Source organism: Microcaecilia unicolor, chromosome 12, assembly GCF_901765095.1.
Source record: "Microcaecilia unicolor chromosome 12, aMicUni1.1, whole genome shotgun sequence".
Taxonomy (NCBI): Eukaryota; Metazoa; Chordata; class Amphibia; order Gymnophiona; family Siphonopidae; genus Microcaecilia; species Microcaecilia unicolor.
The window spans coordinates 93,315,414-93,327,514 of NC_044042.1; the positions used below are offsets into that span (position 1 = coordinate 93,315,414).

The 12,101-nt window shown below is 45.8% G+C and overlaps 1 protein-coding gene across 3 annotated transcripts in view; it reads left to right on the forward strand.

The window, feature by feature from the left end:
- Positions 1-12,101, forward strand: part of KANSL1 (KAT8 regulatory NSL complex subunit 1) — a 443,961-nt gene that overhangs the window by 409,855 nt on the left and 22,005 nt on the right. For all 3 annotated transcript variants that reach the window (XM_030221966.1, XM_030221964.1, XM_030221967.1), the window contains exons 13-14: positions 6,850-6,962; positions 7,242-7,488. In XM_030221966.1, coding sequence (XP_030077826.1) covers positions 6,850-6,962; positions 7,242-7,488 — 360 coding nt within the window. The remainder of the gene's footprint in view (positions 1-6,849; positions 6,963-7,241; positions 7,489-12,101) is intronic.

Sequence of the window (12,101 nt, forward strand, 5' to 3'; positions counted from 1 at the left end):
GAGATTATCTCGAAAGATTATGTGGGGCACGGTGGAACAAGGGGGAAGAGGCATGCCTAACGTGCTTTGGTATTATTGGGCAGCACAACTAAAGCAGATTGGTGAATGGAGTAAGGTGGACCTATCCCCAGTGACACGACTAGAGCAGATTTTTATACAAGAGGGAAAATTAGACGGGCTATTGTGGGCCTCAATCCCTGAGTACAGCTACAAGAGACTGGCGTTAAACCCCTTTGTATTGCATTTACTGGAGCTTTGGGGAAGCCTACAAAGGAAACTAAGGAACTCCCAGAAGAGATCAACATACACCTGGATCACCCAGGAGCCTGGGTTCCCAGTGGGTGGAGAGGGTAAGGTCTTCAAGGCTTGGGCTCAGAAAGGGCTGATCCGCTTTCGGGAATTATTGGGAGAGAGGGGTCTCAAGAACTTTGAAGAGCTTCAGATAGAATATGATTTACCGGAGATAGATCGATTTGCTTATCTTCAGGTTAAGCATCCTATATAATAAAACTCACCTCCAACGTTGTAATGCTTGGGACCGTGGCTCCCTCAGCAGGTGGTCTACTAGGCAGCATCGAACTCAATGACGTCAACAAACACAGCTGAACGCAGGAACTGGCTGCTGGCACGTGCAAAAAAAAAAAAAAAAAAAAAAAGGCACCAGACCCACAGTAACAAAAAAAAACAAAAAAAAAAAAACCCCAAAAGGGTGAAGAGAGAGCCTCCGGGCAACTCAGCAGGGGACCTGGACCACACTGCAAGCTGCAGGAAGCTGAATCGCCCTCCAGTCCTGCACTAACCAAAAAAAAAAAAAGTGAACACACAGGCTCCGGGCACCTCAGCAAGCAGCAGGAAGCTGAACAGCCCTCTGGACCCGCACTAACAAAACAAAAACAAAGGTGAAGACATAGCCTCTGGCGCATCAGCAGGGGTCGACTATAACTCAAGCTGCATGAAGCCTAGCAGAGGGACCAACTTTCCTAACAGCAGGTACACTTATGGGAGACAAAGGGCAGGGAAAAAAAAGAGCACAATCACGAGATTAAAAAAAAGAAAAGGAACTGAAAAACCAGGGGGGGGGGGGGGGGGGGGGAACTACCCTGCACCTCAGACAGAAGGAAGGGGTCATACACACAACACACAGTCTTTCACTCTTTGTGTGACACACACTCTCAAACACACACACTCTCTGTCTGACACACACACTTGTTCTCTCTCACATGTGGGGGGGGGGGGAGGAAAAGAGAGGGGCCTGGAACTTCAAGGGGAGACAGACAAAAACACATGGAGAGGGGGGAGAGAACAGAATGAGAGGGAAAGGGGAGAGGACAAATGTTACACATGGATGGATGGAGGGCATGGACAAAAGAGCACAATTGCAGGATTAAAACAAGGAAAAGTTACTGAAAATACAAACACATGGGGGGGAGGGGACGACCCTGCAACACGGACAGAAGGAAGGGGTCATGCACACACACAAATACACACACACAGAGACAGACACACTCTCACACACACTCAGACTCACTGCTCGCCCCTGTGGTCCCAGAACTTCAAACACAAAAGGTGGGGGTAACTGCACATCTGACAGAATGAGGGGGTCATGCACACACGCAGACACATACTCTGGCACACTGTAGCTCTGTGTCACACACACACACTCTTTTCCACTCTCTGTGTCTCACTGTGACACACACTCAAACACACACACTTTACTAACAACTCTACAGATACCAAAAAAAAAACCAAAAAAACCATTGCTAGCGCCCGTTTCCTTACAAACAGAAACGGGCCTTTTTTACTAGTTATATAATAAAAGAGAAGTGGCTACAAGATAATCCACTGGAAGGGGAGAGATTTGAGAATTTGTGAGGGGTGATAGACGTTGGAGGGAAGGGGATCTCAGGGTTTTATGGGCATTTTAGAGGGCAGGATTTGATTAAGCTACCATACATGTTAGCATGGGAACGTGATTTAGGAACGGCATTCAGTATCCCTGATTGGAAGAGAGTGTGTGCGGAGGTTAAAAAGGCATCTGTATGCGTGCTAATAAAGGAAAATGCTTCTAAGATACTAAGCCGATGGTACTATACTCCAGACAGGTTAAAAGCAATGTATCCGGATGACACATGCTGGAGATATGGAAAGGCAACGGGCACATACTATCATATATGGTGGGAATGCACGATACTGCAGAGATTTTGGGGAGAGGTAACATGCTTACTAACTAAGGCCTTGGACATACTGTTCCCCTGTGATCCCAAGTGGTGCTTACTGGGTTGGGATAATAGAAAAGGGAAGAGATGGCAATGTAGAATTAAACGGATGGGACTTGCGGTGGCAAAAACTATCATAGCTTTGAATTGGAAGCAGAAAGAAGGTCCCACCATACACAATTGGATAATGAAACTCAGAGTGGTGTTATCAATGGAAAAATTGACAGATCGCCGATGGGGGAAATTTAACCCGTCAGCAGATGAATGGTTACATTTGAATGCAATTCTTAATCACAGAACCTGAGTTGGGGCTGGGAATGCCAAGGAGGAATGGGTGGACGAGAGGGAAGGGGGGGCGTGGTGGGGGTTATATAAATGTAAAACCATTGATGTGGGAGTTGATTGTCAAATGTTTATACTTCGGTTATATGATTTAATGGATGGGAATATGACATCTTGTATTTATGCTGGTTGTGTTGAATCATCAATAAAAAATATATTATTAAAAAAAAAAAACAATGCAGGAACATGGTAAGTACAGACAGATTTTCAGCCTAATTAGGAATCAGATAGAATCCTAACGAGTCTCAGAATCAAGTTGGCTACAGGTTTAAATCACGCAGGCATCTGACATTAGGGGTTAATGGGTGGAGTTTGCTCCCACGCCCTCATGGTAGCATTCCAGGAAGGTAGATGACAATGCAGGAATAGCGCGGATGGTAAGTGTAGGTAAAGCTTTTCAACCCGAGTAGGAATCCGTGTCAAAAAAGTACGACCTTCATCTTCCTTGGGATGCTGGTTGCCAGATGGAGTATGCAGTGGTTGTTGCCCAGAAATTTGACCATTGGAGCTTCCTTCCTGATAACACAATGGGAATTAGTGACAATGGATGCCAGCATGTTGGGTTGGGGAGCTCATATCTGGCACAGCACACCTGAACGGAACAGGAGTCTCAGTGGTCGATTAATCGCTTGGAGCTCTGAGCAGTGTGGAATGCTTTACGTGACTTGCTCCCTTTATGGAGGGTGCCCCGGACTGAGTTTTCTCCAACAGTGCGATGGCGGTGGCCTATATCAACAAGCAAGGTGGAACCCACAGCTGTCTGATGGCAATGGATGCGGTCTCCCTCTTGAGTTGGGCAGAGAAAAATCATCTCTGCTTGTCGGCAGCTCACATAGCTGTATCTTTGAATGTGGAGACAGATTTTCTCAGCAGGCATTCCTTGGACCTGAGAGAATGGGAACTACCCAGCCTGGGTTTTGAGCTGACAGTTGGCCAATGGGGTTCTCTGCTTCTGGACTTGATGGCAGCAAAAAGGAATTCCAAAGTGCCAAAGTTCTTCAGTCATTGGAAAGAACAGGTCTCAGTAGGGATTGATTCCCTCTTGCAGCCCTGGCCAGAGATGCATCTATTGTATGTCTTCCCTCCTTGGCCCATGGTAGACTGCGTGTTGAAAAGGATTGCATTGCACCGGGTCTGATAATTCTTGTATCCCCAGGTTGGTCACAGAGGCCGTGGTATGCAGCCCTGATTCAACTGTTGGATGGGGATCCTCTCCATCTTCTGCAGGTGCACAGCCTACTGAAGTAAGGGCTCTGTTGAGATGAAAAGCTTATTTTGATTCGGTCATTGCTCCTTTGCTTTGTACTTAGGAATGCTCTACATCAATGGTGTATGCAAGAGTGTGGAGGACGTTCGAGGGCTGGTGTTCTGAGCACCCTTCTCTGCTCAGATCGTGCACATCCTAGCATTTCTCCAGGCAGGTCTTCATAAATGATTGGCATTGGGTTGTCTAAACGTTCAGGGTGCGGCATTGGCCTGTTTCAGGGGCCTACTACAGAAGATGTCTCTTGTGGCTCACCCAGATATCATTAGATACTTGCGGGGAGCGGGCTGCTTGTGACCTCCCTTTCGTACACTGTGTCCAGAGTAGAACCTTAATTTAGTCCTTCAGTCTCTTCAGAAGCCTACTTTTGAGCTACTCTGGCTGTCTTGAAATGCTAAAGTCATTGTCTTTGGTGGCTGTGTTGGCATGTAGGGTTTCAGAGCTTCAGGCTTTGTTGTTAAGATCCCCTTCTCTGCTTTTTGGAGGTGGGAGTCTCCCTGTGCATTGTTCCTTCCTTTCTTCCGAGAGTGGTATCAGCATTTCATCTCTGTCAATCTGTGACATTTCCATTCTTTCGCAGAGATGATGAAGAGGTTCAGTATTCTTCCTTTGAAGCTTTTCGATGTGTGTAGAGACCTCATTAGATATCTGGGAGTCATGAACGAGTTTCACAAATCGGACAGTGTGCTTTTTGGTAAGCAGAGGCTTGGCCTCATGGCTTCCAAGCCCACAATTACTAGATGGCTGAAGGAGATTGCATCTGCTTATTTGATTATGGGGAAGCAGCTCTTCTCAGTCTTAGTGGGCTCATTCTACAAGTCATACAGCAACATCCTGGGTGGAGACTACCTTACTGTCTCAGGCAGATATTTGCATGGCAGTGACATGGTCGACACTGCATACCTTTGCCAAACACTACAAGATGGACATGGCAGCACCAGGATCCCACCCATTATAGGGATTGCTGAGAAACCTGCTGGTTGATGGACACAACTGTCCCACAGGTTCTGAAATAGTGGGAAGAAGTAATGGAAAGAAAATTTTAGGTAAAACATAATTTCTTTTTAAATTTGACATGTTCATCATGAATTTATGGGCATTTAGCCAAGTTTTTATGGATTGCAAGCAGAATGTTACATAATCTAATGGTTTTACAAAAGAGCCCTCTATAGGAACCATAGATTGAAGGCCTTCTGCATAAATTCGATATTGGACTCCTAAACATGACAATAACCTACAAATAAGAGTCATGTAGATGTTAAATAGTACTGGTGATATGGCAGAACCCAGAGGGACTCCAGAAGAAAGTGCTTTCCAGGAAAATCTGTTCTTTGTACTTGAAAATATCTTTGTTAGAAAAAAGGAAAACTGTTTTAACACCTTTCCTGTAATACCAATAGATTCTAACACAGCTCTGTGTGGGCCTTTTTTTTGGGGGGGTCTTGAACTGCCAGCTGGGGTATCGAGGAGTTCAGTTTTACTATGGCGGCTGTTCTGGATGAGATGTCCCCAAAAAAGTCCTCCAGCAGCTTCAAAAAGGTGTTCAGTGCAACAGGCTGTCTCATTGTATTCACAGATGTCAAAGAGAGGGTTCACGGTAGAGAGAACCTTTTTGGAGATAGGACTGGTCCATCAGAAGCATCAGTCTCCATAGGTCCAGAAACTGCATCTGACAGCAAGAGCCTCTACCTTCTTTCTGGAATGGATTAAAATCAATAGCAAATGCACAATTTTCAACTGACTTAGCAGACTGCATTTTCTTCCCTTATGCCCAGGCTAGGCTTACTCTATAGCAGTGGTTCTCAACCCAGACCTCTGGGCACATCAAAGCAGTTGGATTTTCCAAATATCCATAATCAATAAACATGAGAGTTTTACATGCATTGCTTCCTTTGTATGCAAATCTATCTCATTCATAGTCATTGTGGATATCCTGAAAACCTTACTAGCTGGGTGTGTCTCAAGGACTGGGTTGAGAACCATTGCTCTAGAGCAGGGGTAGGCAATCTAGGTCCTCGAGGGCCACAACCCAGTCAGGTTTTCAGGATTTTCCCAATGAATATACATAAGATCTGTTTGCATACTTGGAGGTATGTAAGTAGATCTTATACGTTTTCATTGGGGAAATCCTGAAAACTTGGTTGGGTTGCAGCACTCAAGGACCAAGGTTGGATATATTTACTAGAGAGTCATGTCATGGCTTGGGTAGAACTATGCCTGCATTAATAACCCATTTGAGGTCAGCCTTCATAGAAGAAATTTGCAGAGCTGTGACATTGACTTCTGTCCATACATTCACATCCAATTACTTCTTAGAACAGGACTCCTGACACAACAGAAGACTTGGCCACACAGTCCTCCAAAATCTGTTCGGAGTTTACAATCCAACTCCATCTCTTATGCAGTTCTCTCTCAGTTCTAGGCTGCCTTTATTTTTAATTTTGAGTTGGGGGGGGGGGGGATAATGATAAAGGCCTATTGCCACCAAAAATATCAGTGTCTTCCTGTTGTATCACCACTTCTCGTGTTTCCTCCTTTTTTTGTTGGAAGGCAGCCTGTAGCTAGGAGTCCCAGATGTGAGGATTTGCAATCCTCCTGGTTCTTAGAGAAAATGAAGTTAAGTAACTTCCTATAGGGAGTATTCTCTGAGGACAGCAGGTCTCAAATCATCACAACCCTCCCACCTCCTTGAGGTGTTGCATTCATTTAGGTTGTAATAGAGTAAGGGAGATCCTGTGTGACAGCAACAGGTGGGAACAGGTGCACTGTGACTCCCAAATGCTTCTAGAAAAGGTTGCTGGGATCTGTCGGTAACATGCACATTTAAGTCCTCCTATCCTCAGAAAATTCATGCTACAGATAAATAACTTTTTCTGGCCAGTCTCTATGATTCAGAGAGCTGAAGCCACTCCATAACCTCCATTTCTTTGTATTTAATGCTGGATGGTTTGAACGCTCTGCTGATCAGTACTGCTATTATGTGATGTATGTGTGCAGCACTTTACACCTCATGATCTCATTCTTCAGATTGAAGACCTTTCTGATGCTGCTTTCTCAGCACTTCACAGCAAGTGTGAAGAGATGGAACGAGCACGGTGGATGTCCACAGCAACCATGCCATCACAGAGAAGGGGCAGCAGGTAAGATGAGCCAAATAAAGCTCTTATTTACACAGAACTATGCATTCCAATGAGGTAAATACTTGCAACAGGTACTAAAATGAGCATGAAATATGTGTGAAATGCTTTGGTGAAGCTGGCTGCCTTGGCGGCGACTGCAGGGCCTGTGTAGGTTTTGGATGCAGAAATAGATTTTTTCCTGGAGTTCACATGCAGAGAAGAGACTTTACCACACTAGGAAGTAGCAAGTGTAAAGATTGTTGTTGATGGAAGCAGTTTGTCTCTGCTTTTCCACTGCAGGTCATATCGATCGGCAGATGGGCGCACAACCCCTCAGTTGGGGGGTGTGAACTCCTCCACACCACAGCCAGCATCTCCTGATGTGGGACACAGCCTGTCTGAATTGTCGCACACCCTGTCCCCACGAAGCCCGATCAGTCCAGATGTGCTTTCTGCCCCTCCCACTCCTGCGTCCCGTGACTCTCAGCGCCTCTTTTCTAGTGAAGATACACGATGCTCCACACCAGAGCTTGGCCACGATGAACAGGTGAGTGCCCCAGCAATAAATCATATGCCATAATGAGTTCCCCTATTATATCATATACCATAATGAGTTCCCCTATTTTTCATTTCTCACATGAGTCCTTATACATGGCTATCCTTTTATTCTCTCCATCTAATAGTCATCAGGGATTCATAATCTGTTTTAAATTTTTTTTTTTATTATCCTTGCTCAGTGTTTCTGACAGCAATAACCACATAGAAAGCTATAAAGTCTATAAATTAAGATGTGTTGGTTATGAACAGTTTCAGAGCAGTTCTATGCATTAGAGTAGCGGGCTAGTGCAACAAGTAGGATTGGAGTAGTTTTTATGGGGTGAGAGGGAGGATTCAACTTGGATGACAGGAAACCTGTATGAGAGTGAACCTGAGGAGTAAGAAGGCCAGAAAAAGGGAAGGAGCTTATTTGGAGTGATTGCCAGGGGGGGAGAGGGGGAGTACATATGATTCAGAGCATAGTGATTGTGGGAAGGGGAGCTTCATTAGGGAAGAGAGTGAAGAGAAAGATAGTGAATGTATTTTTTTGAGGTGGCTGATCTGTGGAGAGGGATGGAATTGACAGAATGGGAGATAAGATCTCAGCAAAGACTATTGAATGGAGCACCCAAGTTTAAAATGGGTTAAGTAGCTCAGAGAGGCAGGGTAAGGGCTAGGAGAAAGGTTGACTTAGTATAATTAGAATGGATCAAACTAGTCAGATACGTATCTGGATCCTCTGCTGGCACAGGTAACACTGATAGTATTGTGGAAGCAGAAAGAGAAGAATGTTGAAAGCTGATAGTCCACCAGAAAGTTTTCATCTCCTTTGATTCCTGACAAATACTGCATTCCCATGGCAAAGTGTACACTAGCTTACATAGTAACGTAGTAAATGATGATGGCAGATAAAAACCTGTACGGTCCATCCAGTCTGCCGAAGAAGATAAACTAATTTCATATGGTATGTGAAACTTTATATGTATACCCGAGTTGATTGGTCCTTGCCATTCTCAGGGCAGAGACTGTAGAAGTCTGCCCAGCATTGTTCTTGTACTAAAGGTTCTGAAGCTAACGTTGAAGCCCCTTAAAATTTACACTCAAGCCCATCCATATCTAGTCAGTCACGATCAGGGCGTAGACTGTAGAAGTCTGCCCAGCTCCGGTTTTGCTTCCCAATTACTGGCGTCGCAACCCAATCTCTGCTAAGATTCCGTGGGTCCATTCCTTCTAAACAGGATTACTTTGTGTTTATCCCACGCATGTTTAAATTCCATTACCGTTTTCATCTCCACCACCTCCCGCGGGAGGGCATTTCACGTATCCACCACCCTCTCTGTGAAAAAATACTTCCTGACATTACTCCTCAGTCTGCCCCCCTTCAAACTCAATTCATGTCCTCTAGTTCTACCGTCTTCCCATCTCCAAAAAAGGTTTGTTTGCAGATTAATACCTTTCAAATATTTGAACATCTGTATCATGTCACCCTTGTTTTTCCTTTCCTCCAAGTTATACATGTTCAGGTCAGCAAGTCTCTCCTCATACGGTTTGCAACGCAAATCCCATACCATTTTTGTAGCTTTTCTTTGCACTGCTTCCAGTCTTTTTACATCTTTAGCAAGATGTGGCCTCCAAAACTGAACACAATACTCCAAGTGGGGCCTCACCAATGACTTGTAGAGGGACATCAACACCTCCTTTCTTCTGCTGGTTATACCCCTCTCTATGCAGCCTAGCATCCTTCTGGCCACGGCCATCACCTTGTCACATTGTTTCTTCACCTTTAGATCCTCTTACACCAACACTCCAAGGTGGCTACATTCAGTTCGTCTTATTCTGGTGCTTTTGTTAGGATAGAAGGTAGGCAGTAGTGTTTCCTCATTGATGAGTAAAGTTGTGACTGCCTTTGGCAGGAACTTGACATGAGTTTATAGGACTAACATATGATGAAAATGTGATTAAGGTGTGAAGTTCACCAGTTTAGCCAAATTGACTGCCACTATAAAAAGGTTTTGCTGTGTTAAGTTCTTAAATGATGGGATTCGATTTGCTGAATTGACAAGTTTCATGAAAGAAATGCCGATTCTCCATGTTAAATGAGACTGGAGGCTTCTGGATTAGATTATGCAATGCCAATTTTTAGAAAGGATTTCAGAGATTACCCAGTGATTTCACAGTAAGAATACTGAAAGGTAATTTTAAAACAATACAGGAACGTAAGACCTTTGAAGTAAGAATGATTGAATATTTTGACACCCAACAGACAGGACTTAATAAGAATCTGGGTTTTCTAGCCCATTATAAATCATAAAGTTGTATTTCTCTGTTTATCACCCTCCTCTCACCTACCAACACCCATCCTGTTAGAATATCAATGAAATGCTTTGATGTCCCCATGCATACCCCCATCCTCCCACTCTGTCAGACTGTCAAAGTAATGCTTTGATGTTTCTCTTATATATACTATCTGCTACCACATTTGCTTATTTCCGATCTGACGAAGAAGGGCAACCTTCGAAAACTAATCAAGAAATGTATTAAGTTATGTCCAATAAAAAAGGTATCATCTTATTTTCTTTTCCATGTTTTATTTTGTTTGATTTCTATTGATAACCTTTAAGAGTGGATTAACACGGCTACCACACCTCTCTATAAATCCCACCTTGAACGTTCTGAAGCTCACTCCAAGGCAGAGAAGCACAAAAATCCTGCAGTCTTCATAGGCTAGGACCAGTCACCCTCACTCATAGACCCGCCCTCAGCCACGCCCCATCTGTACATAAAACGCTACCTCAACATTCTGAAGACAACTGCTGCACAGGAGAGGAGGGTCGCTGGACATGGGTAGCTGCAGGAGGGGGCAGGGGGACAGAAGGGTCGCTGGACATGGCTGGCTGCAGGGGGGAAAGAGGAGGGACGTTGCACATGCGTGCCTGCAGGGGGACAGGAGGGATGCTGAGGGGGGGGGCTGAGACCACATGGGTGGCTGCAGGGGGAGCAGGGGAGACAGGAAGGGTGCAGCAGGGGGAGAGGAGGGTTGATGGGCATGGGTGGCTGCAGGGGGATGCTGGACATGGGTGGCTGCAGGGGGAACACGGAGAGAGGAGGGTCGCTGCACATGCCTGGCTGCAAGGGGGCAGGGGAGAGGGAGGGGGTGAAGGGGTTCCTCACACCACACACGCAGTCACTCATTCTCTGTCTGCCACATACACTCTCATTCACACACTCACTGTCTTTGTCCCTCTCTCTCACACAGTGTCACACAGAAACACAATCACTGTCTCTCACACACTCTCTCTCTCGCACAGACACATACACTCTGTGTGTGTCTCTCTCTCTCTCTCTCTCTCACATTCTCTCTCTGACACACACGCTCCATCTCTCACACACGCTCTTTCTGAAACATACACTCCAAGGAAAACCTTGCTAGCGCCCGTTTCATTTCTAACAGAAACGGGCCTTTTTTACTAGTATATATATATATATATATATATATATATATATATATATATATATATGACTGGTGGGTTGTGTCCATCTACCAGCAGTTGGAGATAGAGAGCAATCTTTTGCCTCTCTATGTGTGGTCATGTGCTACCAGGAAATCCTCAGTATTCTCTCTAGCAGGTGTGTGGTCACACGCAGCAGCTCTGGCTTGGTCTCCACGCCTATTTACTTAGGCTTTGTTGAGTACCTGGGATTGAGGGCTCTTCATGAGCAAGTGCAAACCTGATGGTGCTAGGTCCCTCCTTTTCTCCCCTCTCCCACTGGCTCCGTTAAAAAAAAACAACAAAAGAAAACATAACAATCTTGAAGCAGAAAAGATTTTACTTGCAGCTGCTCACTGGGGCACAATTCGTTGCAGCTTGGAGCAAGAAGCAGGTAATTTTACCTTTTCCTAGCGAGCAGGGGGTTCCCCGAATGTTTCCCTGGTGACTCATGGCGTCGGATGGTAAGGGCACGAAAAAAGCGCTCCCCGGACCGCGGTCGCGCGGCTAGTGGGGAGGCGCGGGGATCAGAGGCAGAGAAGCCCTTTTTGGGCGCCCTTCCGGACTTTGCTGATTTAGCCGGTTTTTCCTCCGCTGGGGCATCGGCGGCCTTTCCCGCCTTAGGCACCCATCCCCCGATGTCCGCCCTTCCGACGTCGGCCACCCATGCAGCTCGGACGGCCTCTGGTATGGCCACCTTTGAGTTGGGCGGCAGTAAGAAGATGGCAAGGTTTAAGCGCCATGCTTCCCGCGCGGCTCCTTCGCGGAGTGACGCACCGGACACCATTTTGGATGCGCAGCGCGCCTCTCCTCTGCTCTATGGCCCAGGTTGCAGAGGTGCACAAACGGGGGTTTCTTTGCCGAGTTTATTTTGTTGCTGCATAAGGCTTTCAACTGCAAAACGCTGCTCCTGCTCCCCTGTCAGATATGGGGGAAGAGGCTTTCCTGATCAAGCGCCCTCAGGTGGATCTTCAGGTCTTGGGAGACTCTGTCTCCTCTGATGTAGATGAGGGCAGCGTTTCTGAGTTCTCCCAAAGGTCCCTTGGGGATTCTTTGGAGGAGGCTGATCCTCACCCTGATGGGGGAGATGACCCCTCTGCAGCGCGGCTTTTTCGCTCAGAGGAATTGCCTAACC